Source organism: Leptonychotes weddellii, chromosome 15, assembly GCF_054177405.1.
Source record: "Leptonychotes weddellii isolate Sample4059 chromosome 15, ASM5417740v2, whole genome shotgun sequence".
In the NCBI taxonomy this organism is placed as follows: Eukaryota; Metazoa; Chordata; class Mammalia; order Carnivora; family Phocidae; genus Leptonychotes; species Leptonychotes weddellii.
The window spans coordinates 7,383,578-7,407,981 of record NC_138383.1 but is presented as its reverse complement, the minus strand read 5'-3'; the positions used below and the strand labels follow the sequence as shown (position 1 = coordinate 7,407,981).

Sequence of the window (24,404 nt, the reverse complement as noted above, 5' to 3'; positions counted from 1 at the left end):
GAATATAGCACATGCTGTTAGGTGAAAGAACCTATTTTGCCATAAAGTATATTGGATCTAGAACAAAACTTTATATCTATAAAACTATGAAATAGCATCCACAATAAAAATCTCATCAGCAAAGGTGTCTAAAAATATTAAGAGTCTGGAGAGAGTTACTATTTCTACTAGCCAACTTAATGGGCCACTGAAGAAATTGCCTGTTTCCCCCCACCCCAAACTTGGCCCACACATGATATTCTATTTCCTTTGGCTAGAAACAAGAAAACAACACATATTATGTTTGGAGAGAAAGCTACTCCCCAAGGTCATCTTATTCTAACCACAGATCATTTGTGAGGGGAAAGTATCTGGGCCGCCAATCTGAGGGTCTGGCAGGGTTTTTCTCTCTGCAGATCTTCCCCCAGAGGCAAGATTAAGAAGTATCACCATTGTATCCTAGACATCTTGGTTGCTATTTGAAATCAGAGCAATAATAAAAAGTAATATGAACTTGAATGCTTTAGAACCTAGAGTCTAGGATTGGATAGTGCTGCTACAGAGATGGGTAAGCCATTGAACTACAAGTGGAAAATTAAAAAGGAATGGTTAGGGGCGCCTGGGTGGCTCAGTGGGTTAAGTGCCTGCCTTTGGCTCAGGTCATGATCTCAGGGTCCTGGGATTGAGCCCCATGTCGGGCTCCCTGCTCAGCAGGGAGCCTGCTTCTCCCTCTGCCTCTGCCCCTCCCCCTGCTCATGCTCTCTTTCTCTCTCTCTCTCAAATAAATAAAAATCTTAAAAAAAGAAAAAGAGAAAGAAAAAAGGAAAGAAAGAAAGAAAGAAAAAGGAATCGTTAGCAACACATGAAGACAATGTGCTTTTTTTTTTTATATATTTTTTTTATTTTTTTAAAGATTTTATTTATTTGAGAGAGAGAGAATGAGAGACAGAGAGCATGAGAGGCAGGAGGGTCAGAGGGAGAAGCAGACTCCCTGCCGAGCAGGGAGCCCGATGCGGGACTCGATCCTGGGACTCCAGGATCATGACCTGAGCCGAAGGCAGTCGCTTAACCAACTGAGCCACCCAGGCGCCCGAAGACAATGTGCTTTTAAGCAACTGAAAAGCATTTGCTGTTGGGAGAGGCAGAGAAGTTGGTATAGTGGCAGGAACATCCTAACTGCATTAGGAGAACTGCTTCTGGTCCCCTCTCTGTGTTACCCAGCTGTGGAAACCTGGACAAGTTGTCCGGTTTCTTGATCTGTAGAGTGGGCCTATTAGGGGAAACGAAATAATTTCCAAAGTCTCTTTTATATGATGAACTTTACTATTGTCTGATACATGGATAAAAATTGCAAAGATAAACACAAAGTTGATTCTTTAACTCCCTCCAGTGTCTGTGTAACTATTTCAGTACTAATTAAAGAGACACTATGTTTGGGAAGGGCTCAGATTTCATATGCTCAGAACCCCTACCCCCTGTCTTTGAAGATGGCACTCTGCTTTTCTTTGAGAATGTCCTCCCCACCCCCAACCTCACTGGACTAGGTCAATCAGATTTTCTCTTCCAGAACTGAATCTTGAGCTGAATGACAGAGGCAGAAAACAGTTGTTCTTGAGTCATCCTGGTGTCAGCCCTTTCAAGAGATGCCCATTAGCTCATCTCTATCATTGCAAATCTTGGGATGCCTCACTATGGTCTTCCAAGGCTTGGCTATTGCACTTTCCCTCTGACTGTCTGAGTTACTCCTTATACTTCTGATAATCTCCTTGATGTGATTACGCTGGCCAGAGTTGGCCTCTGTTGCCGGCTACTAAAGAATCCTAACTGACCCAGAACTCTTTCCTGATCCCTTGTGGGACCTTAGGTTATCCTTTGAATTAGTAAAACTTAATTCATTTTAAAGTACTCTAAAAAAAACTAGATTTTTGGGGTCTCATAAGACATCTATTTCCTCTAGAATAAATAGAGCTACTGCACACTGAGAATCATAATCTTAATTTTTGCTACTGTAGACTATACTAGATTAATATGGTCAAACAAGCATTGTTCTTCATCATATGCTGGACCTGAACTAAGGTCAACTGCATTCAAGTATCAAACTCTGGAACTAGTTCTGTCCTTCCCTGTGATCATGGATGCCACCAGAATCCTGGGCAACCCTTGGCAGCCTCCGATCTACCAAGCACTCCCTGGGGAGAAAAGCAGAAGCAGAGTACTCAGCCAAACCCCATTATGGCACCGCTGGGAGTAATTCTTTCAGGAAAATAATGAGCTTCTTTTTAGTAGATGGTCAAAAGATACACCAGAGCTAAGATGTCCGTCTTCACGCTCAAAAGAGTAAAATGCCTCCAGTCAGGGCAGAGTGGGGCAGAGGGAGGCTCAAAGAAAGACACCCACTCCCCAGTAACAAAGACTAAAGTCAATCTCCCTAACAATGTGGCTTTGGGAACCAACATTTAAAACTTCTCACTGACAGTGCTACTTATTTATGGTTGGGAGAGACTTTGAGGATGACTTTCTAGAAAGAGCAGAATAACGTATCTAATTGGGACTTACCTAGTCTCAGAACCATTGCTAAGAAAAATAGCTGGCATTACCTTCTCATTCTAAAACTGTTGTCTGATGCAGTAGCCACATGTGGCTATTTAAATTTAAATTAATTAAAATGTAACAAGATTACATATCTGCATATCCAATATGGTAGCTAGTGGTTACCACATGGGACCATGCATACACTGAATACTTCCATCATCATAGAAAGTTCTATTGGACAGTGCTGATCTACACAGAGGTGCCTGATACTCTATGTGGGTCTTAAAGGGGAATCGTCCCTCCAAAATGGTGCTGCTCCCAATGGCCCCATGGAAAGTGGGGGACGTAAGGAGGACAACGGTATCAAGGACCCCCCGGAGAGAGCTATCAGAGTGTGTCCCGAGGATGAGGGAACTTCTCTGCACTCAAGCCAAGTAAAAGGCCACTCCAAGAAATAAACTTGCCAACCTTGGCATGTTTCCCTATAGAAGTGCTCTCTGACCATCTCCTGGAAGAGTCCCAAGGGGGAGAAGGTGGCTGGGAGAATTCCAGTGGCTGACTGAGGAGAGAGGGCTACTCTGGAAGCAGCCTGCATTTCCAAAGGGCAAAGGGCCAACCTGACATTTGGGAAGGTGACCAGATACAACGTGTAAAGGTTCTCCCCTCAGAGGTCCACCTACAAGGACAAGTGGAATTTCTAGTGGAATTTGTGCAGAGAGGACCACCAGGGGAGGAGAGGGAACTTGTAAGTGGTCAACCACAGGGTACCCTATCTATACGAGTAGATGTCCCATTGGAGGCTTGGAAGAGCCCTCAAAATTAGGACCCCACGAGACAAAGGGTCCACGCTTGAGAATCTGCCACTTTGAGGGTGCAACACTAAATTACAACTGTAATCTTTAGGGGAGACCTTTTGGCACCACCACCAACTCTATATAACCCATCACCGCCTCTTCTTTCCCTCTTCCTCCAATTCCTTGGCATGGCTGAGCCACCCCCAGCAAGATGAGCAGGGTAAAGGTAACAAACCAAGGAAAAGACAGACTACCCACCTCTGACCCACGGCAGGCTTCCAAGGCTAATCAGATGAGAAGCTATGAGTGGAGAGACATTTGTTATACTGAATGAGAGACTGAAGTTACCGGACTGACTCATCAGCATCAAACAGGATAATCAAAAGTGCTCATCCACCTCCTGGAATGTGCTGGAACATTTAGATGTCTGCCCGTAAAATCATCCAGGGGCAGGAAGGGAGAACCATTAGAGCAGTTAGATTGACAGTGACAGACACACTACAAAGCCGTTCTGTGATTTCGCCCTACAAACTCAGAAGGTTCTAGAAGGAATGTATGAGAGAAGTGCAGCCCAGGGAGGACTGCAGGGATGCAATTAGCCCACAAGGAGGCGATGGTAAGAGCACTAAATTAACAATGACAGGGTGACCTGTCCGCTTTGGAACACAGACTACTGGCCACAGGAACATCGGGAGGCATGGGTAATTGCTCCGTTTTATGCAGAGGGAAATTCAGAGGCTCAAAAAAGTTTAATAACTTGCCCAAAGACTGCAGTGAGCCGGTGAGCCAGGCTCAAACTCAGGTGGGCTCTTAACCACCATTTTGCTGCTTCTGCAAGGAGTGCTCTTGAATGGGGACCCCTTAACACGAGGTCACTCAGGCACACCACTGGTTCCAAGACTCTCCAAGGGACCACTGTCTGGGCAGGACAGAGACTGCTCCTGCCTTCCAATATCCATTCTCCCCTTTCCTCAGCAGGGGAACACTGTGAACTAGAACTTTCCAGAAGGCAAAGCAAGAGTTTGAAGTTGTCCTCTGTACTACCTGAAGGGGGGCAGGGATGACTGGAGTTCCAATGGTGACCTTGACTATGAGGTAACTCAAGACCGAAGCCATATGCAAAGCAGAGAATGAAAAGGGGCCTGCGTCTCTAAATGCATTTTATAGTTGTCATCCTATGATGAACTGCCTGTCTCTGGATTTCTAAATGAGAGCAGATGCTGTTGCTTCAGGTTTTCTGTATATGCAGCTGACCCCTTATCCCAGCTGGAAAGGCAGAGAGCCGTAGTGAGGTTCTACATGTTGGTCTTCGAATCCTGCATGCTCCATTCAGAGTCATCTGCCCACATTTCCATGGGCCGAGAGACATGCCTGGAGGCGGGTACCCAGCTGCAGAGTGTATTCCTGTCTCCCTGAATGCGCTCCTCAGACTGGACTTGAACTTGGGGATCCCTATGCCTCTCTCATAGGAATGAACTCCCAGACACAGCTTTGATCACTAGGGGCATCAGACTTCTTTTCTTAAACATCTCTTAGCTATTTCTTTTTTTAAAAAAGATTTTATTTATTTATTTGAGAGAGAGAGAGAAAGCATGAGCAGGACAGAGGGACAGGGAGAAGCAGACTCCCCGCTGAGCAGGGAGCCCGACGTGGGGCTCAATCCCAGGACCCCCGGCTCATGACCTGAGCCGAAGGCAGACACTTAACTGACTGAGCCACCCAGGCGCCTCTTAGCAATTTTTTTTGCTCTTCCTTTCCACCCCCATCCCATGCCTGGGAAGAAAAAAAAAAATTAGCCAGGCAAGAGTACATCCAATTCCCTTTCTTAATTAGAAGGAACAAAACATTTGAAAAGCCAGTGGCAGTCACTTGAAGAGCATTTGCAAATTATCCACGGACACAAAGTTAGCATTTTAAGGAAAGCAATGGGGGTCAGAGAACATGTTCCAAGCTAGTGGATAGGGTAATCCAGATCTGTAGAGGCATCTGTCAATCACGGCTGGGGGCCCTCCTAATCCTCTCACCCACTGCTGGCCACACGTGGAAGAAGGGCTTGTGTGAATTAGAACAAACCCTGTGTTTTCTCAGAGCACAGCTATGAGATACCTCATTCCGAGCTAACGCTCCCGAGTGCCTAATGGATTTGGAGGAAGCGTTCAAATAAATAATTGTTTCCTGGTAGGAGATTAGATTTCATACACCTCAGCCCAGCCCAAGCTAACGTGGAGAGATAGCAAGAAGAGAGTTCTTTTTCCAAAAGAAAAATTTACTTCGAATCCACTAATGAACAAGGAACTAGTTCCTTCCAAACTCTGTGGTCTGGGAAAGAAAGCAATTAGCTTGATCGTGAGCATTTTCTGACTTCAGGGGTTCTTGAAGGAGGCTGTATTATATCAGATGGAGGAATGGCTGACGAGGGCAGATCCCCAGGGTCTCCTTCCCCGGAAAGTGTTAAGAGCACGTAAGTGCTCCATGATGCTGGCTATTACAACATCACTACCTCCCAAGATAAATCCGAATATTTCATCTCTGGACAGTTCTGTGAAAAAGTTATTCCTTGTGCTGTGCTAACATCTGTTCCCCTATACTTTTCACTCCTTCATTCTACTTCCAGCTTGGGAGCGAGGACAGAACATGCCCCCCATGGTGGTCCTCCCAAGACCTCAGGTAGCCAGCACCAACCCCATCTTCTTCGCTCTGGTCTAAAAGGTCCAGTGATCTTCATCACTGCTCCCATCTTAGTTTCCAGCCCGGCATGGTAGGGGGATACTCATTGGCAAGTCCAAGGATGTGGGGGCTCTCTTCTATTCTTGGGTTCTCAGAGGAGGGTGTCCCTCCTTGTGCTTCCCCTTGTCCAAGTGATGGCAGGCATAGCATGAATCCTGGGAGGAACGACTTCACCTGGTTGACTTAGACTCCCAAGGCTATCTCAAACCTCGCAGAAAAAAGGTGAGCAGCAAACATCTCGATCAAGATGTGACCGAATGGATGATGAAGCTCCTTATTGAACTAGAACCCAGATTCATTTTCCTCCTCCTGAATACACTTTTATCACCCGTTTGCAGGGTGGGGGGAGATCTAATTTCGGGACTGTACTTAGGTCCCTGTTTCTGTTCATTTGCACCTTGTTAGAGCACATCAGAATTCCAGCATGTGGAGATGTTTTGGTTTAATGATTTAATCATCCCACAAATTACCTGTCCCTCCCAGCTTCGTGTCAGCTACAGACTGAAATGCCACCGACAGGCTGCTCTGAGTGATTAATTAGATTATATTTGGCTTCTGTTCACATTACAAGTTTTGGAGAGGCAGGTTAGACATTTTTGTCTGGTCTTCTTGAAAGGAGGATGTTATGGGTGGAATCATGTCCCCGCCCCCCCAAATTCATATGTTGAATGTGACCTCAGAATGTGACCTTGTTTGGAAATACGGTTGTTGTAGATGTAATTCCTTAAGATGAGGTCATAATGCAGTGGGTGGGCCCCTAACCCAACATGACTGGTGTCCTTCTGTAACAGACATGCACAGAGGGAGGACGAGAAGGGCCACAGGGACAAGACAATCATCTGCAAGCCCAGGAGAGAGGCCTGGACGGATCCCTCCCTTGGGGCCCTCAGAAGGAGCCAACCCTGCGGACACCTTGATTTTGGATTTCTAGCCTCCAGAACTGTGAGAATCTGTTCTTTAAGCCCCCCGGCTTGTGATGATTTGCTCAGCAGCCCTGGGTCCCTCTCAGCTCTGCATGTCTTCCTCCCCTATCCCAGCTCCCTGCTCACCAGGGACTGTACAAGGCTCTTCCCCATTTCAGATGGGAACAAAACCAACCCCAGTCATGAGTAAGGTGAGCCACTGTCTGCAAATGTCTGTCTGGATTCGGAGAATCTAGAAATCTAAAGCCAGGTGAAAAGGTGGGCCAGATATGCGGGTACAGAAGGAAGGAAGGGGGCAGAGGAGGGCGGGGCTATGGTAGTCTCCAGAGAGATCAGATCACGGGGTTCCCCGAGCAGGATGTTTGCTAGGGCTGGTGTGTGAATGCAGAAGCACTGGGACACTGGATGGGAGAAGGGGATCATGGGAAAAACCTGAAAAAAGACTCAGCCTCAGCCCCCCATTGGAGGTCAGGACAAAACAGTGTGTTACCACTGGAGGGGTATTTTAGCGAAGAACAAGCCACGTTGAGGTTCCAGAGAGACCCAGGCCCCTCCTCTCTCTCCCCTTTCTATTCATCAAAATTCTATGCATCTTCTACTGTCTGACTGCCCTAGTCTGCCCTTCCTCCCCAGCTCCCCACAGTACTCACACCCCCGACATGGAGTTAACCGGTGCCTCCTCTCTGCCCCTGGCTGTGTTTTCACCCCCCTCACTTGGCCTGAGTGACCCTCCCATGTCTGCAGAGAGGGCTGAAGCAGTTCCGAGAACTCAAGAAAGGGGCAGGACTGAGTGTGTTAAGGAAGGTCACCGAATGACCCAGAAGTTCTGTGTGAGGTCAGGGGATGGCACAAAGAAACAGATCAGAGGGGCTCAGAAAACCTGTATTACTGCTCCAGAGGAATACACAGGCAGGAGGTGGGGAGAAAAGGAGAGAGGCCAAGGATGCATTTCTTAACAAGGCGGAAAAGGTGTAAGTCTACAGAAGGTTAGGGGAGACACACACACACACAGGTGATTCTCCAAGCTCCCAGCAGGAGCTAAAATTGCCATCACATATAAATGAAGAACCTTTACCTAGCCCGGAACTTCCCAAAGGGGAGGGGGCATTTGGGGCACCACCGTGTGGACCCTCCAACTCTGCCATCCACGGACACGAGAGCATAGAGCAGACGTGAACTTCTGTGGCTTCGACAAGGGATCCCTTGAGGATGACACCCAAAAGGAATTTTTTTCTGAATCATGAACACCAGAGTTGAGAGGAAAATGTCTGGATTTATTGATCCCTGCCATGTGAAACATGCAAATAATTCAGAGATGAAGGATAGAAAGGGGGTCACTGCTGCTGCGAATTTCCAGAAAGATCATCGCAATGCCACACAAAGAGAAAAGTTGGAGCAAAAAATGAAAACTCAGAATTCAAAAGAGCTCAGTTGTGTAATAGAGAGGGATTGGGTCCCAGCGTCCACACATCTGGAAAAAAACCCAAACCATTAAAATGACTGCTGAATTCTGTCTCTATCAGAAAGCACTCACTGGGGTGCCTGGGCGGCTCAGTCGCTTCAGCGTCTGACTCTTGATCTCAGCTCAGATCTTGATCTCGGGGTCCTGAGTTCAAGCCCCGTGCTCGGCTCCACGCTGGGCATGGAGCCTACTTAAAAAAATAAAAAGCACTCACTGATGGAAAACAAAACAAAACAAAAACAAAACAAACAACAACAAAAAAACAATGCAGGGATGCCTGGGTGGCTCAGATGGTTAAGCATCTGCCTTCGGCTCAGGTCATGATCCCAGGGTCCTGGGATCGAGCCCCACATCGGGCTCTGTGCTCAGCAGGGAGCCTGCTTCTCCCTCTCCCTCTGCCTGCCTGTCTGCCTACTTGTGATCTCTCTCTCTGTCAAATAAATAAATAAAATCTTTAAACAAAACAAAACAAAACAATGCAAAACTCAAGCCTGTTTGTCAACTCAGGTACTAACTCGGCTGTGTCTTAAACAACAAATTGATATTTGTCTAAAACACACACAGAAAAGAAGATACTTTTCTTCCAGTTGTCAGAGCAAAAATCCTTCACTCTTCTGTCCACCAAGTTGGAGAAAAACAAGGGAATTTGTGGCTTGGTTTCCTTGACAACCTTATCTTCACTCCAGGCACCATCCCAGGTCTCTAAGCAACAGGGCACTCTTTAGAATGACAGGGAGGTAAAACCCAGAGCTTATCCTGAACCCCCAGAAACCAAGCAAACCAGGGCAGAGCATGTCCCTTATGGGGCACAGCCCAAATAGCATGGAGAGGTGCACGGCCCCAGATACTCTCACCAAACCCCACATGCAACCCAGTATCCCCCCCCACGCCCTTAGTGTCTTAACATTCCACCTCTCTACTCTCCTCCCCCTGGCTTTTCCCTCTGTCCTCTGGAGGGGTCCGTGGCTCAGTTCATCACGTACCCCACTCCCGACAGGAAAGCCCTGCACGGCCCAACTATGAAGGGGAGGCTGCCCCTTGAGACCAGGGCCCAGGAAGGAAAGCTAAGATGCCTCTGTGACTTGCTGATCTTGTAAACGAATGGCTTTGCTGGAGAAAAGCGTTTGATTAAAAGCGGATGAGAGAATATGCCTCTGTTGCTGGACTGACACTTGAAAAGACTGTCTGAAAACAGGAGTCAGGGATTTTTTTTTTTTTCTTTTTTTTTCCCACCAGCACGCCCCTACCTCTTCCCTAACATCTCCGTGCCGGGAAGGATTTCTGAGAATACATAGAAGAGGAGCAAATGAACATCCCTGGAAATGACAGCTCTGAACTTGAATCAGAGCGAGAGAAGATGAGTGCATAGCTCTGCGGCTGAAAGGAACTGGGGATTTGGGAGGAGAAAGTGTGGACTAACACTGCTTTTAACCGCTGTATCAGGGAAACTGCTGTCTCTCTGGTCCCTTTACTCCTCCGGCAGGCTCATGTCCAAGACCCGAGTTTATCCTCGTATCACCTGTGAGGCAGGGAGGTGGGGCTAGAATGATTCATTCTCCCTCACAGATCTGGAAATCACAACTTGCTAAAGCACAACCACACGGTTATTTTCAAAACAAGGTAAAAACTACAGAATCTGAGTCCTAGTTCTTGTTTACTGGTCGTAAGGGAGAGTTTGGCTAGCCTCAATTGCTATCATTCAAAGGCAGTTTCCACATCCCAAATTCCATGAGCTTTGAGTTATTTTCTAATTAAATTTTTTCGGTAGCGCATCAGCAAGGCGGATCTGTTTGAGACTCCTCTCCTTGTGCATTTTCCCTTGAGTGGAATTACTGACTAAAAGGGGCAATGAATTCCTTTTTGAGCGCTCATGTGAGTTCCACTTCCAATAGCTACTTGGCTAAAGTGGAGGGATCCGTGCTCTACAAAGCTGATGGCGGGGCTTAAGCCCTGGGGATGGGCTGCAAAGATTGACAGTTTGGGGCCACTCCCGGGATTAGGAAAAAGAAGAAGTAGTAGGGGAAGAAAGAGATTAGGGGCAGGAAGAGTTACTAATGTGCTGGCAATTGGCAGGACGGCGGAATGAGGCACAAAATCCAAGACAAAAGGAAATGGGGCCCAACGTCTACTCCCAGAAGCTACCAACCACTGCATGAGCAGGCAGAATTGTGACTGACCAGGATGAGACCCTGCATGAGGCCGTGGTGCCACCCTTTGGGCAGGTAATATTCAAAAAACACAGGCCGTGGGGTTGCCTATTCTCCAAGGGGCTGAGCCACGGTAGCATGGGTAGTTTGACGTGGCTTGGAAATCCAGGTGTTGGAGGAAGCTTGGGTCCAACACAGCCCTCCCCCGACCCGGGGGGCTTCCTACAGACGGAACTCGCCAACTTCCCTCCTCATGTGTTCTGTGGAGAACAGCCTCCCTCCTCCTGTCCTCTCCCACAGCCCCATACCGAGCTCACCGCCCCTGAGTGTGTGTCTCCAGGCCAATAAGAAGAGAGGGGCCCAAGGCCTCGGGAGCTGTTTCAGGCAGGTCATCCACCCGGAAAAGGGAGTAATTACCCTCCAACTGAGCGAGGAACGTGGCACGGACCTGCAAGTGCATTTAGGTATCATTTCACTCACTTAATGACAGAAAGGGAAAGAGAACAGGATTTTGATTTCAGAATTCATCCTTGGATAATTGTTATTTGCAGAACACAAGTAACACTTTAATTATTTTCAACTCCACACCATAACAGCTATCAAGGGAATGGAAACAAAATAGAATAAACAGAGACTTATTAAATACATAATTAATATGCCCTAAAATTAGCATATATAAATACGGATGAGCTGGGACTATTACAAAGTCTGCACCTCCAAAATGATCACCTGATTAAACCTGTTCTTTCTGCTACGTCTTCTGAACAAATGAGGCCGTCTCTTCGGGGGACAGGGACTCATCAGCTGGTGAGACGTTCCCCCCCGAGGACCATCGTGCAGGCAAAGGCTCAGGGTGTTTTCATAAACCAAAGTTTTAGAAAAGCTGCAATCCTCTTTACGGGGAAGCCAAGACAAGTCAAGCTCTGGGGGTAAAGCCAACACGGATCACGTGAGACTCTGCACATAACAACATCTCTGAGCTGGGGGCCAGTTTGCAGTGGGAACTGTCGTAGGTGTGGCCTCTCCAGGGAGAGGAAAGGTCTGAAGGGGTTTCGCTGTGCAGCCTTGGCCTAGGGTGGGGCTGCCCTGCTGAACTGAGCCGCAGGGATGAAGTTCTGGAGGAAAACATGCCTCCCGACGCAGACTGATCTGCACGGCCCCCTGCAGGTGGGTCAGTGCTTGTGGTTCCAGATACCTCCTACTTGCCCCTTAACTCGCAGAAAGATAGAGAACGAAGGGCCGCCTATCAAGCCGGTGGCCTTGACCCTTCCCGAGGGCAGGCGGCTGAGCACGACATTCCTGCTGCCTCCCGCATCCCCTCTACTGTGTCTGGGGGTAGAATTACTGGCAGCCTGTCAGTCCTCCGGGGCCTGGGTTCAATCCCAAGTCTGAGGGCAGTAAATATTATTGTTTAAAACGCACGGAGCCGAAAGAAATGACACCCTTGGCCTGGGGCCTTCCCCTTGTTTTGACTTCCCGTGAGGATGGATTCATTCTGCACTGCATTATAATACGTGCCCCTATAAACTTTATCTCCTCTGTCAGACTGGAAGCTCTTTCAAGGCAAGGGGCTGTTTTTCATTCCTTTTTTTTTTTTTTTTGGATCTCTCGGAGCATTGAGACCTGTGCCATCTGATGTGGCAGCCACCAGCTATCTGTGGCCGTGAAGCACCTGGAATTTGGCTGGCGGGACGGAGAAAATGGGAGACTCTTATTTCGTTTTAATTAATTTAAGTTTGAATTTAAAAACTGAAGAAGTAGAAAATATTTTTTTTTTTCCTCCACTACGCACAGCTTTGTTTTGGTGGGACTACATTTCGCTTGAACCATTAAAAATTTAGCATCCAAATTGAGATGTGCCAGAGTGTAAAATATACATTGGATTTCAAAGACTTAGCGTGAGAAAAAAAAAATGTACAGTGTCTCAATTTTTTATATTGATTCTATGTTGAAATAATACTATTTTGACTATTTTCGGTTCAAGAAGGTAGATTTTAAAAATTAGTTTCACTTGCTTTTACTTTTATTTTTTTTTTAAACATGGCCACTGGAAAGCTGACCAAAGATCTGTGGCTTGCCCCGTATTTCTACTGGACGCGGGGGATCTAGCGGCTTCCCCCACGGAGAGTATGGGTCGATTGTTTGGCTGAACATTATAAACAGATGACTCTGTCGCCCTCACCGGGTCCCCAGTCTCCGTTATAACCAGAGGAAAGCATTTTTCAGGCCGGGGTATCGGGATTAGAAATCAAATCTGTGCCCAGGACACAAAGAAAACCGGGGACAAAAAGGAATAAAATTGCGTGTGCCAATTAATGAATCACGTCCCTCCTTTTGAAATGGATTAAAGTACAGTACAATAGGTTGTAAAGGGAGATAAGAACTCAGATGATGAGACCACGAGAATGCACTTCATTCACATCACAGCGGCTTCTTGGCAGCCAAGGGAGAAAAGAAATGTCACACACAATCAATTATGAATGTCGTGTCCGTGAGGAAGGCGAAGCTTTCTCAGGGAGTGCATCATCCTACAATAAATATCCTATTTGGGAGCACTGGGGGATGAACTGGGCATTGTCCCCAGCAAAAAAAAAAAAAAAGGAAAAGAGAAAAGAAGGAAAAAAATGACAATAAATGCTGGGGTGATTTTCACGTGACAGTTAATGTCCTTCCTTTGAAACTCGATTTGAGGCAGGAGAAGGTGTTCTGGGAGAGGGCTAAGCTGGCAAGAACCAATGGGCTGCCTTGCTCGGGGGATGGGTGTGTGTCACCCAGATGAGAGGATGACAAGCCCATCCTTGGAGCAGCTCTTTCCATTTCCCCTGACATCAGAGGTGGTGACAAGCTCGCTGTGATGTTCTTACACAAGCCACCCCCCACCCCGTGCTGTCCCCCATTCAAGAGACAAGAAGCCAGGTCAGAACCAATGGGAACAAGATGATGGCACCACAGCGGTGACTCCGTGCCACCCTTAATTTAGTGAAAAAATTAATTATTTTCGAATTTTGAAATTTAAGGCATTTTATTCATAATCTATGTTTGATACACCCCATGGCTAAGAACACCTGTCTGGGCAAACAGAATGCCTCTCCTAAATAGAACTCAGCCCAAGGCAAGCTTGGGTAGGCTCTAGATAATATGTAGAGTTGCATTTTTTCTTTTTTCTTTTTGCCAAGGATCTAGAGCTGTGCCATCCCATAGAACTTCCTGTGGTGATGGAATTGTTCTGTACCTGTGATATCCAATATGGTAGCCACTAGCTGCATATGGCTGGCTACTCAGCACCTGACATGTGGCTAGGTATGACTGAGGCTCTAAATTTTGCATTTTGTTCAAATCTGATCAATAAATAGTAGAGCATTTGGTGGCTCTGGGATCTAAGCCTTTCTGACTCCAGAGCCTCTGCTTGTCTGTCCTGCTAGCTACCTAGCCGGCTACCACAGTATTGGGCAGTGCAGGTCCAGAAGGACCTCGCAAAACCACGTTCTAGCAGATATCTGCCTGGCCAGAGGAGAAAGACAACTGGAATTTACCGGAAACTTCGAGTCTTAATACAAAAATATGTTCAAATTCTCTTGCCTTAATTTTCTCCTTTCATTTACATAATAGGTAGGAGGATGACATAATCTAATCGATGTGGAAATGAGTCTGGATTTCCACCCCAGTCCCCACGCAGCTTGAGGACACAGCTCACGAGACCCGAAGGCCAGTCGGTAGGGCACGGGGATGGGTCTGTAGCCGGTGGCAGGAGCTGCCGGCCCATCTGAAAGTTGCCCCGTTGCTTTACGGAGGTGGGGGTGGGGGTGCACTGGATCCTGCAGGAATCCCAGAGCTACGATTTCGCCCTCGGGGCGTTTGTGCCAGTTCTCATGCTCGAACCGAACAGCGTAATTGGGGAGCATGCTACCAGCTTCTGATACAGAGCACACCCAGGGACACAATATGCTGAGCAAAATGTCATCCCAGACAGGAGCCTGAGCTAATGACAGCGTCAGGCTTCCCACTGAGACACAGATAATTAGAGGAGAATATTACAGTGTTTCCAAACTCCCGGGGTAAAGGAGAAGCCTCTCCAAATGTAACCTGCTGGAGATAGAAATTAAAGTGGCTGGAGACGTTCCGTTGGGAGACCACCAAGGCCAGCACCAAACCATCTTTCAGGATCAGAGCAAAGTGAAGGCAAAGTAGGAGGGAGGAGGACGAGGTGTGAGGGAGTTACCATCTTCCCGGCTGTACCGTGTTCTAGCCCCCGAGATAAACGCGTCACAGCAGGGGACACGGTGAGTAGCCCTGCTGGTGGCTGGCACTGTTCGTTTCATTTAACGCTGAACCGCAAGATGGGTATTATCTCCACTTTACAGCCAAGAACACTGAAACTGCCAGAGTCCTACCTAAGGTCACCCAGCTCCGAAAGCAGGGGGTGGCTCCAGGATCCACGCCCTTGGCCTTTCTGTTCCTAACTCCTGGGCTTGTTCCCTCTCCCCACATCACCCTCCTTGACATGTGAAAAGGCTAACAATCTGCCCGGGTCCTGGATGGTCCTCGTTTGGCGGTGGTGGTGACGGCCGGTGCGTGGGGGGCCTTGTGGGGGCTGCGGGGGGCTCATTGCACACGCCTCCGCAGGGCACCCACTGAGGAGGTTCACGTTGCCCCCGCTGCCGAAACCTCCCTGCTGAACTGAGCCGCGGCATCTGGAGTGATGATCGCACCAACACTCCAGAGTGGTGCTGCAGACATTAACACTTAACGTGGCAAGCTTCAAAAAAAGGAGAAGCATTTCCTGAACGTCTCTGTAACTGGCTCTGGAAAGCGCTGTGGTCCGCCAGAAGGACGGAAGCATAGCTCACTATAGCGAGGGGTGGGCTGGAAGCAACGGAGGGACGGAGCATGAGTCAAGCTCTTTCTGTGCCTGCTCACGCAACCTCGAGCCTCCTCTTCAGCCTCCCTGGGTCTCAGTTTCTAAAATGTAAAACAGGGTATAAATATCTAACTCATATACGCAGGGCACTTAAGGCCCCGGTGAGTGGCAGCCTCCAACATTAGCAGTTGCTCCTGCTACCACCGATGAGTTGTGGCCTTGAGTGGTGCTCCCCGCACTCGTGACCTGAGCCTGGGTCTCTGGCTGTGCAAAACACTCCTCCAGTTTTCTGGAAGCAGAACAATGTGAAGGAGAGGCTGTTGCTTCAGTGATTTCACTGGAAAGGTCCCTATCTAATGATAGAATTTTCTATCCGGTCTTGGTCCCAGGAAAACGGACTCAGAAGGCTGTCCTTTCTAGCTCCTGGCTCCTCCCTGCAAGCTCTAAGCACTGCACCTCCAAAGCTGCCCTTGCAGGGGGAGAGGATGCGAGGGGAAAGTGGATGCCCAGGCTCGTGCCACCAACAAGCCCCGGGACGTGTGAATGCCGCCTTTCGTGACGAAGGAGACTTTGCAGACAGGACTGTCCTGGGGAGTCTGCTTCTCTCCTTCTCCCTCTCCCTCTGCCCCTTTCCGCACCCCTGCTCATGCATTCACTCTCCCTCTCTCTCAAATAAATAAATCTTAAAAAAAAAAAAAAAAGGAGGGAAACAGAATAGACACAGAAGAGAAAGCAATGTGCCCACGGAGGCCAAGACTGGAGTCAGGTGTGGCCACAAGGCCAGGGGGCCAGCAGCCTCTGGAAGCTGGAAGAGGCAAGAACAGACTGTCCCCACGAGAGGGAGCATGGCCCTCCCAGCTCTGTGACTTTAGCCCAGGAAAACCGATGTCGGACTTCTGGCCCCCAGAACAGGGAAAGAATAGGTTTGGGTTGTTTTAAGCCATTCCGTTTGTGACCATTGGCTACAGCAGCCACCAGAAGCTAATAAAATCCTCCATTTTGTTCCCAACCTGTCATTAAAACAACCTCAGTAAGATTATCTCAGGCATAAAGGGATAACTGTTACTTTTTTTGTAACACCCTTTTTTGTGTGTGTTTTGGGGGTTAGGGATGTTGAGGTGGTTAGGTGTTGGAGGTTCTCCTTCCCAAAACCATTTTTATCCTATGAGTCATTCATGATAGATAAGTTGCTAAATCTCACAAAAACATGAAGAAAATAGCAATCAGCCACAGTCCCAGGAATAACCAACCACTGTCGATATTTTAGTGTGTGAATTTGTGGGGTGTTGTTCCTTGGGGGGGGGTAAAAAAAAAGCCCTTCTGATTAAAATTTCAAGCATTTCATGTAAAGCCACGAAACGTAGCCTAATAGGAACCATCAATGAAGACAAGCCAAATAATTAAAATCAACTGTCATGCTGTTCTGGAGACATAGGCAATGACCCTAGCTCGCTCTAGGTCATGGCAGCAACCAGCAAAGTGAACTTGACTCTCGATTCTAATGAGAGGACAATAAAAAGCATAGGACTCAGCTCGCCTCCTCTATGGATTAATAAATAAATTTCGAATGCAAAGGAAAGCCCCGGAGACCCATAGGAGTTGAATGCCGTCCCTTAGCCCGTCTGGTTGGCCAAGGGAGAAGGAGAACTGGGACCCCTGCTTTCGAATGACACCCCCCTCCTGCTAGGATGGAGTCTAGGTACCAAGTGCACCGGTCATTCCACATGCTCGAATAGATCCTGAGCTCCAACATGTAATATGCGAGCTCCTAAAAGGCAGCCGGCATGGAGCTTCCTGCAAGCAACTCCACCAATCGGGGGAGGGGAGACACCATTCAGCCTGAGAAGATCACGACAGACGCAGACGCAGGATACAGCACGGCATCACAAAGGAAGGGATGATTAACACTGTAAAATACATGAAAAGAATATTGTACTGTCTGTATTATTTTTCACAGACTCCTCCAATGCCAGGGCTGAAAGGAATCATAGCCATAATTTAACACATGCGTGCGTGCACACACGCGCCCTGGATCACCAAATGGAATAGTGTTTGAAGGAGATAACCTCTGGAAGATCCCTTTAAGCTCTCAATTTAACTTTCCGGCATACAAAGCAATGCTATAGTGCACTGTAGAGACCATAAGCCACTCATGAAAAGAGATTAGTAGGAACTGAATTGCTAGCTGATTTTTAATTCCACTCAGACCCAGAGAGGGAGCTTGTTTTCCAAAGGCCCGGGAACCTCTGGAAGGCTCAGAGCCCTTGAGCCTGAATGATAACTGCATGGAAATCACTTTAAGAGACAATGCTCCAAAGGCCACAGAGTTGCTTTCGCAGAAAACACGTCCTTTCCTCAGGATACCATGTTCCAAAGGACTCGAGCGCCCCAACCCGCCGATGCACACAGGCCAAGCCAGAGAAGCGACGTGGAATGTGGGGGAACAGCATCTCCACCTGCGGAGATTCTGTGTCTCCCACACACGCCGGAGGGGCTTGCGTCTGATGGTCTACATCAGCCATGACGGTTTCCTCCTAAATCATTCAAGCTGCTTGCATGACTGGGCCTTTGTTTCTGGAAAGTGGAGATTTCTTCCCTGCTCCAGGGCTGTGGACGGTCTTCGTGAGGCCCATGAACACCCCAAGCTGCCTGTGAGCTGCGTGTGAGGGGATCCCCAGCTCTTCCCAGGTTCTCAAGGACGACGGTGAGCCACAGGAGTTTAAGAACACATCTGACATTGACCGCGTGTATTAAATGTTAACCCATTGCCCCGGGTGTGTGTGTGTGTGTGTGTGTGTGTGTGTGTCCTCACATGCCAGAAACCTCCAGAGGACAGGACACTCGCTAACAAGCTCTCCTTTTTACTTCCACATTAAAAAAAGAAAAAAAAAAATTAACAAAATGTCATCCCCAGGACACATAAAACTGAACCAGCAAAGACAAAAAAACTTCACAAAAAATCAATTATCCTTTTAGTCATTGTGAAAAGTCTATCTTCAAGCCCAGAGTCTTGGGGAGCGTCAAAGCTCTAGTTAAATTTTTAATAAAGTATAAAGGATAGCGTTAAAAAAGAGACCTTTTCAAAGGTCAGCTGGCGACAGATAAGCTCTCGATATGGTTCCCATCAAAGGGCAGGAAGCTGGACGGGAGTTAGCAGCCCGAGGCTCCGGGGATGGGCCCCAGGGGGGCCTCGGAGACTAGTCTACTTGCAGTTAGACCCTGGTGACGTCGTCGGCGCCAGGGCTTGCAACGACACCTACGTGCCGACAATTCACGCCCGGTCCGAACTTCTCTCTGCCGCCCCGACTCTGCTCCTGTCTCCCAACTCATATGTGCAACTACCTGATCGGCGTCTCCCCTCGAATGTCTGCCGACAACCAAACCTCACCATCCAAAGTCGAGCTGTTGATGTGCCCTTCTAAAACCTGCCCCCGTGGGGTCTTCCCCATCCCAGCTGGTGGCGACTCCATGCTTGCAGCCGGTTAGCCCCGAAACGTCGGGGTTCTTCCTGGCTCCCGTCTTTGTCCACACCCCCCGTCTGCTGCATCAGCAAACCCCACGGCTCTACCCTGAGTGGACGCCAAGATGGGGGCCCTTGTCAGTGCCTCTGGCATACCTGTCCTAGTCTCAGCCACCTCTGTTTGCAGCTCGCATTCCTACCATGGCCTCTGCCCGGTCTCCCCACGGCCGCCCTCGCCGCTCCTGGGTCCAGTCTGAATTCAGTGCCTAGAGAGAAGCTTGGGAAGCACAATTCAGATCATATGCCTCTCTGCTCAAAACCCTGGGGTGGCCCATCTCCTAGAGTAAAAAGGAAAATCCTTACAATGCCTGTGAGCTCCACCTGGGGCAGGGCTGACCTCTCTGTCCTCACTTTGTGCCTCTCCCTCCCACTGACCCTACTCCTACTCCATGCTGGACTCCTGGCTACTCCTCGGGGGTCCAGACAGGCTTCTGCCTCAGGGCCCTTGCACTGGCCGCTGCCTCTGCCTGGAACTCACTCTGCCCCAGAGAGCCGCATGTCTAACTCAAATGCAAGGTCTCAGTGAGACCCACCCTGACCACTCTATTTAAAATTGCACCTCCTTTCTGTAACACCTTAGCATCTCATCAGCCCTGCTGGACTTGTCCATTCTTTATAGCCCCAACCACCTTCAAACATAACATATAATCCACTTACTAATATTATGTTCATTGTCTATCCCCCTGCTATAATGTTAGTTACGGGAGGCTAGGGATCTTGGTCTGCTTTATGACTGACATAACTCAAGTACCTAGAATTCATTACTAAAATGCAATTCAGAAAAAGGCAAGACTGGGGAAGAAATTTACCCTCAAACTTCTTGATCCAGCAAGCTAGATGCTCCCCAGGTCATGGACCGTTACACTGGGCTTCTGATGAAGCCAAATCAGCTGAGGTTCCTACGAGCCACTCAACCCTCATTTCAAAAGACACTTCCACATTCACCATAATAGGGACACAGGTTGAACATGAACTTGGGAATGCCAAGGATCCAGAAGAAGGCCTATTGTCAGGGAAGAAGCAACCTTTGAATTCGTGCTGATTGTGGATCATCAAATGTTGGTGTCATCCCATGCACCTTCCTGCTAACACACTTTTGTTTCTGGCCTTAATCCAAGCTCTCACTGAAGTCAATAAACATTTAAAGATGTGAACTCTGATTCTCCCTAACCTTCTGTCAAAATGAGCCAGGACACAGTCCCAGTTGAGTCCATGGGAACACAGAAGGGTAGAGGCAGGTGGGAGATAGGAAGGGCTTCCTCAGAGGAAAGTTTATTCCTGGCTTCTCAAAGCCCTGTGCTATGAAATCTGGATTTTAGAACACTTTCGTATTCTTCAGGGAGACAGAGAATCACAACGGGATACCTCAAGCCAGTAGAGTCATCTTATGTGACTGGAAACCCAATGGACAGATCTTTATTCATTTTCAACCGGTTAGAGAAACCTTGAGGGGCAGAAAGATCGCTACTATTACGACTGAAAAGACAGGTAAGTACCTTCTCTTCTCTACTGAGTAGGATTTAACAGGTTGCAGCCAACTGTGGAGGTTTTTCAAGCTGTCTTCTGCCAAGCCCTAGGTCTTCCAGTGAGCTTGCTAAGAGTCTGGGGGTGAATGTGGTCAGACTCTTCCACCAGGACAAATCTGCCTGTGGTCAGCTTTGTGTGTTGGGGTCCCCCATAAGACTCGGTCTCAAGGAATATTGAATAGCAAGCTTTAGAAAAACCAGAGAGTCTGCCCATGACCCAAAGGGAAAGAGCCAACAGGGAAATGAGAGAAACACGCTGAAGAAAAATTGGGGGGCAAACCAGCCTATACAATCATATGATAGAAATTCCCAAGACCAGGATACAAATAATAAGGACTGTGCTTCTCATCTAGGGGAAGACCTGAGCTTTATTGGTTGGAAACAGAGGGCCTGGGTGGCTCAGTTGGTTATGCAGCTGGCTCAGGTCATGATCTTGGGGTCCTGGGATCGAGCCCCACATCAGGCTCTGTGCTCAGCGTAGAGTCTGCTTGTCCCTCTCCCTCTGCCTCTCCCCCCTGCTCACGCACTCTCTCTCTAAAATAACTAAATGGACAAAATCTTTTTAAAAAAGCAATTGGAAACATAGTGTTCTAGACAGGTTTAGTATAGTATGTACTGGAATGTATAACATATCAAAATTTTCATTCTTTAAAAATGACCAAAAAAACACACAAAAGTCCTCATTGTACAAGCAGAAGGATATTGAATTACCCAGAGAGGAGTAAGTTCGGTTTGGCCATGGCCTTAGACCCCCCAGTATTGAAGCCAGAGGGTCATGGAGCAACATCTACAAGAGCTTCGAAGAGAAGAACGTGCCTCTAGTCACTGCCCCATAATGGGGTGATGGGTTTGGCATTATGAACAGTGCAAAGAGCTCAGATAATATCTGTATCACCCGGGGACATTCCCTCAGCGAGGTTATTCCTAGAACTTGAGTTCCAGCACAACCAGTGATGGATCAGAACGTTGAAGAACTCAAGCCTGAGGAAGTCACAGCCGGAAGGGAGAACAGGACCATTATTAATGCTAATTACCGTTACCATTTTCCAAATGCTCATGTGGCCCAAGTACTGCACCAAAATCTGTGTCTGTGTGTGTGCATGCGCACTACAGCATCTCATTTAAGTATCGAAATAAAATGTAATTCATTTTGCAAATGACATCCCGCTTCTCTCAGTAGTAGCTTTGTGCCCATTTCACAGACGAGAAAACCAAGGCTCAGAGAGCTCAGGTAACTTGTCCAGATACACGAGCGAGTAAGTGGCTGAGCTGGAATTCCAAGATGTGACCCAAGGAGTTCCTCAGGTTCCCTCAATTTATTTTTTTAAGAATATCTTTATTCTTTTTTGTGCGTATCTGTGTTTTCTTGTCACTCTAAGTGAAGCATAATATTATTTTGAAATAGAACGCCAACACATTTTGTTCAATTAAAACAAATCCAGAGATGCAAAGCAAATTACCGCAGCATGCTAAAAAGGATAGGACTGGCGAGGGCATTTCAGACCGGTGTCCCACAGGAAAGAGGCAGGTAAGGTGACCATCAGTGCTAAACTGTACGGAGCTCAGTATTTTAAAAGGGCATTATGCCGAACCAGAGACATCCCGCGCTTCCACCAGCTGCACCCCACAGTGATAATGCAAGTTAAAAATAAAGACAAGGAAGATTTGCATTCTGTCCCCGCGCCCCTCAACAAAAGGACCCACATCACGATGGTCGGCGCCCCTCTTCCGGCCAGGCAGCTGAGCTGACAGCGACTTTCCCTCCGGGCCAGTAGCCGGACCCTGTGGGGGGAGGACCTCACCTGGAATGTTGTGGATGGTGATGGCCAAGATGAGCAGGGTGATCCTCCTCCAGCTGCTGCTGCCAGGCTGCGCCGGGTTCCCTCGAGGAGGCACCGGTGAGGCAGGGCCCTCGGCAAGGCCGGTGGCCACCGCCTTCTTCCTCTGATAGGCCTCGCCGTTCTCGCTCTTGTCTGAGCAAAGAGAGCGGGACAGGAAGAGAGAGTACTTTGAAAATGTGCACACTGGTGCTTGGGTAAGCAGCAGCAGGGGGAAGTTTTCCACCCTGGGGAAGGGTCTCCTCCCTAACTTCCTAACGGACCCTGTGTTCTTCTCTTTCTTCCTCCCTCCCTCCCTTCGCTTACTCGCTCACTCGTTCGGCAAACACTCACTGAGACACTCAGTGCCCAGTGTACAGGGCCAGGAAGGGATAAAAAAGATGAAACTGGGGGTGCCCTAGCAATGCTTATTAGGGAGAGACAATATTGAGCGGTGATTAGGAGCTCAGATTCGGGAGCCAGGCTGCCGGGCTCACTGCTGACTCGTCCACTTATGAGCTGTGTGGCATTAAACGAGCTGTTTACACTCTCTGTGCCCTAGTACCTATCCCACAGGGGTTTGCGAGGATTAAATGAGAGGCTCCAGGCAAGGGCTTTGCTGCTAAGTGCGAGGCGTCACGTGTTCTCTCTCTCCCTACGGCATGACACCGTAGGTGACCCTGCTCTCCTGGTCATGCTGCCTTATGGGAACCCATCCACATGCCAGGCCCAGCCAATCAGAATCCCTCCCCGGGGACGGGGGAGGGGGCGGGAGGAGGGAGACTGGAGTTGGGACAGGCCTTGTGACTCAAGTGCAGATTCTCAATCCAAAAGGTCATGTATGGGCAGCCTGACATCCCACGCAGGAAGGGAACAAGGAAGCAACTTGACAGATGATAGAATGAAGCAGATGCACACAGACACGCAGAGACGGGAAATGATGCAGCAGGCCAGCCAGCCAGACGGACACACACACAGACAGACAGATAGACAAATGGCAGCCTGAGTGCCGCAGGACATTCTGATGCTCATGGGCTGACTATGGTATGCAGCCACTGGATTTCATGAGCTAACCAGCTAAACTTCCTTTCAAACCTTCCCCTTGGGGGATATATTTGAAGGGTGTCATTTCAGAGGCCAAGAGGTGATGCCAACTACCCATGGTCTCCTGGGTCAGATGTGCGCATTCCTAACAGAAGGAAATGGCCCGGGTCTGCGGCAGAGGCCCAGACCGCAGTGGTGCGTCTGTGGGAGCGGCGTCCCGAAGGAGCAGGGTCTTGAGCAAATGGCAGACATGTGGGGGCAGGAATGCAAAGGAGAGTCTCTCTACCACGAGTGAACACAAGGACCTGCAAGTCATAACTCAGAGGTCATGGACAGGACACCCGAACGTGTTTGTAGGCTCCTCATCGTGAGCAGCGCAACCATACCTCCCAGGATGGGCTCGCCATCCCAGGGGGATGAGGACTGTCCCCTTTCACACTCAAAGCGTCCTGGTTTGGACAGTAAACAGTGTGGCTTCTCCGGCTTCAGGAAACAGCAGAAGCTTGACAGATACTCGGCTATGCCGGGGGCCATCGCTTGCAGAGGTCATCAACTTGAAGGGTAGGAGGGACTCTCTGCAGTGGTTCTGCTTCCCTTCTCTGTAGATTTTCTGTAAGCAAAGGAATTCTCATCTCTAAGCTGAAAGTTGCAGAAAATGTTTCCCAAAGTCAAATTAAGAGAAAACGGGCAACCGTAAGGACCCCTTTGGCCATGACCGTGGGCCTCTGGCGGCGCCTCTCCTTACTTCTTTGGTGTAAAGCAAGGTAGGGGTCCTTCATCTTACCCTCTCAGGGGCTTCACTTAAAGACCAGAATCTCGCTACATAAACTTGGTCGGGTCTTTGATGCCCTTTTCGGATGAACCCGCCTAAGTGAACACTGCTTTCTATTTCCAAAACAGGAACAAAACAAAAATAAACAACAAAGCCAAAACACTTCGTTTGAAAATCATGTTGTGTTTGTTCACTCAAATCCAGCAGGTCAGCTTGAGGAAGGAAGCAAGTGCCAAAGGCAGGCAGACTCAGGCTTCCCCAGGCCCCGACCTGTTCTCTCTCACAACAGCTGAATCTCAGGCC

The 24,404-nt window shown here is 48.4% G+C and overlaps 1 protein-coding gene across 6 annotated transcripts in view; it reads right to left on the bottom strand.

The window, feature by feature from the left end:
• Window positions 1-2,273: 2,273 nt before the first annotated feature.
• The window catches only part of SLC39A11 (solute carrier family 39 member 11), a 265,991-nt gene continuing 243,860 nt past the window's right edge, over window positions 2,274-24,404 (bottom strand). For all 6 annotated transcript variants that reach the window (XM_081804588.1, XM_081804587.1, XM_081804590.1 and 3 more), the window contains one exon: window positions 2,274-22,441. In XM_081804588.1, coding sequence (XP_081660714.1) covers window positions 22,050-22,441 — 392 coding nt within the window. In that variant the 3' untranslated portion in view covers window positions 2,274-22,049. The remainder of the gene's footprint in view (window positions 22,442-24,404) is intronic.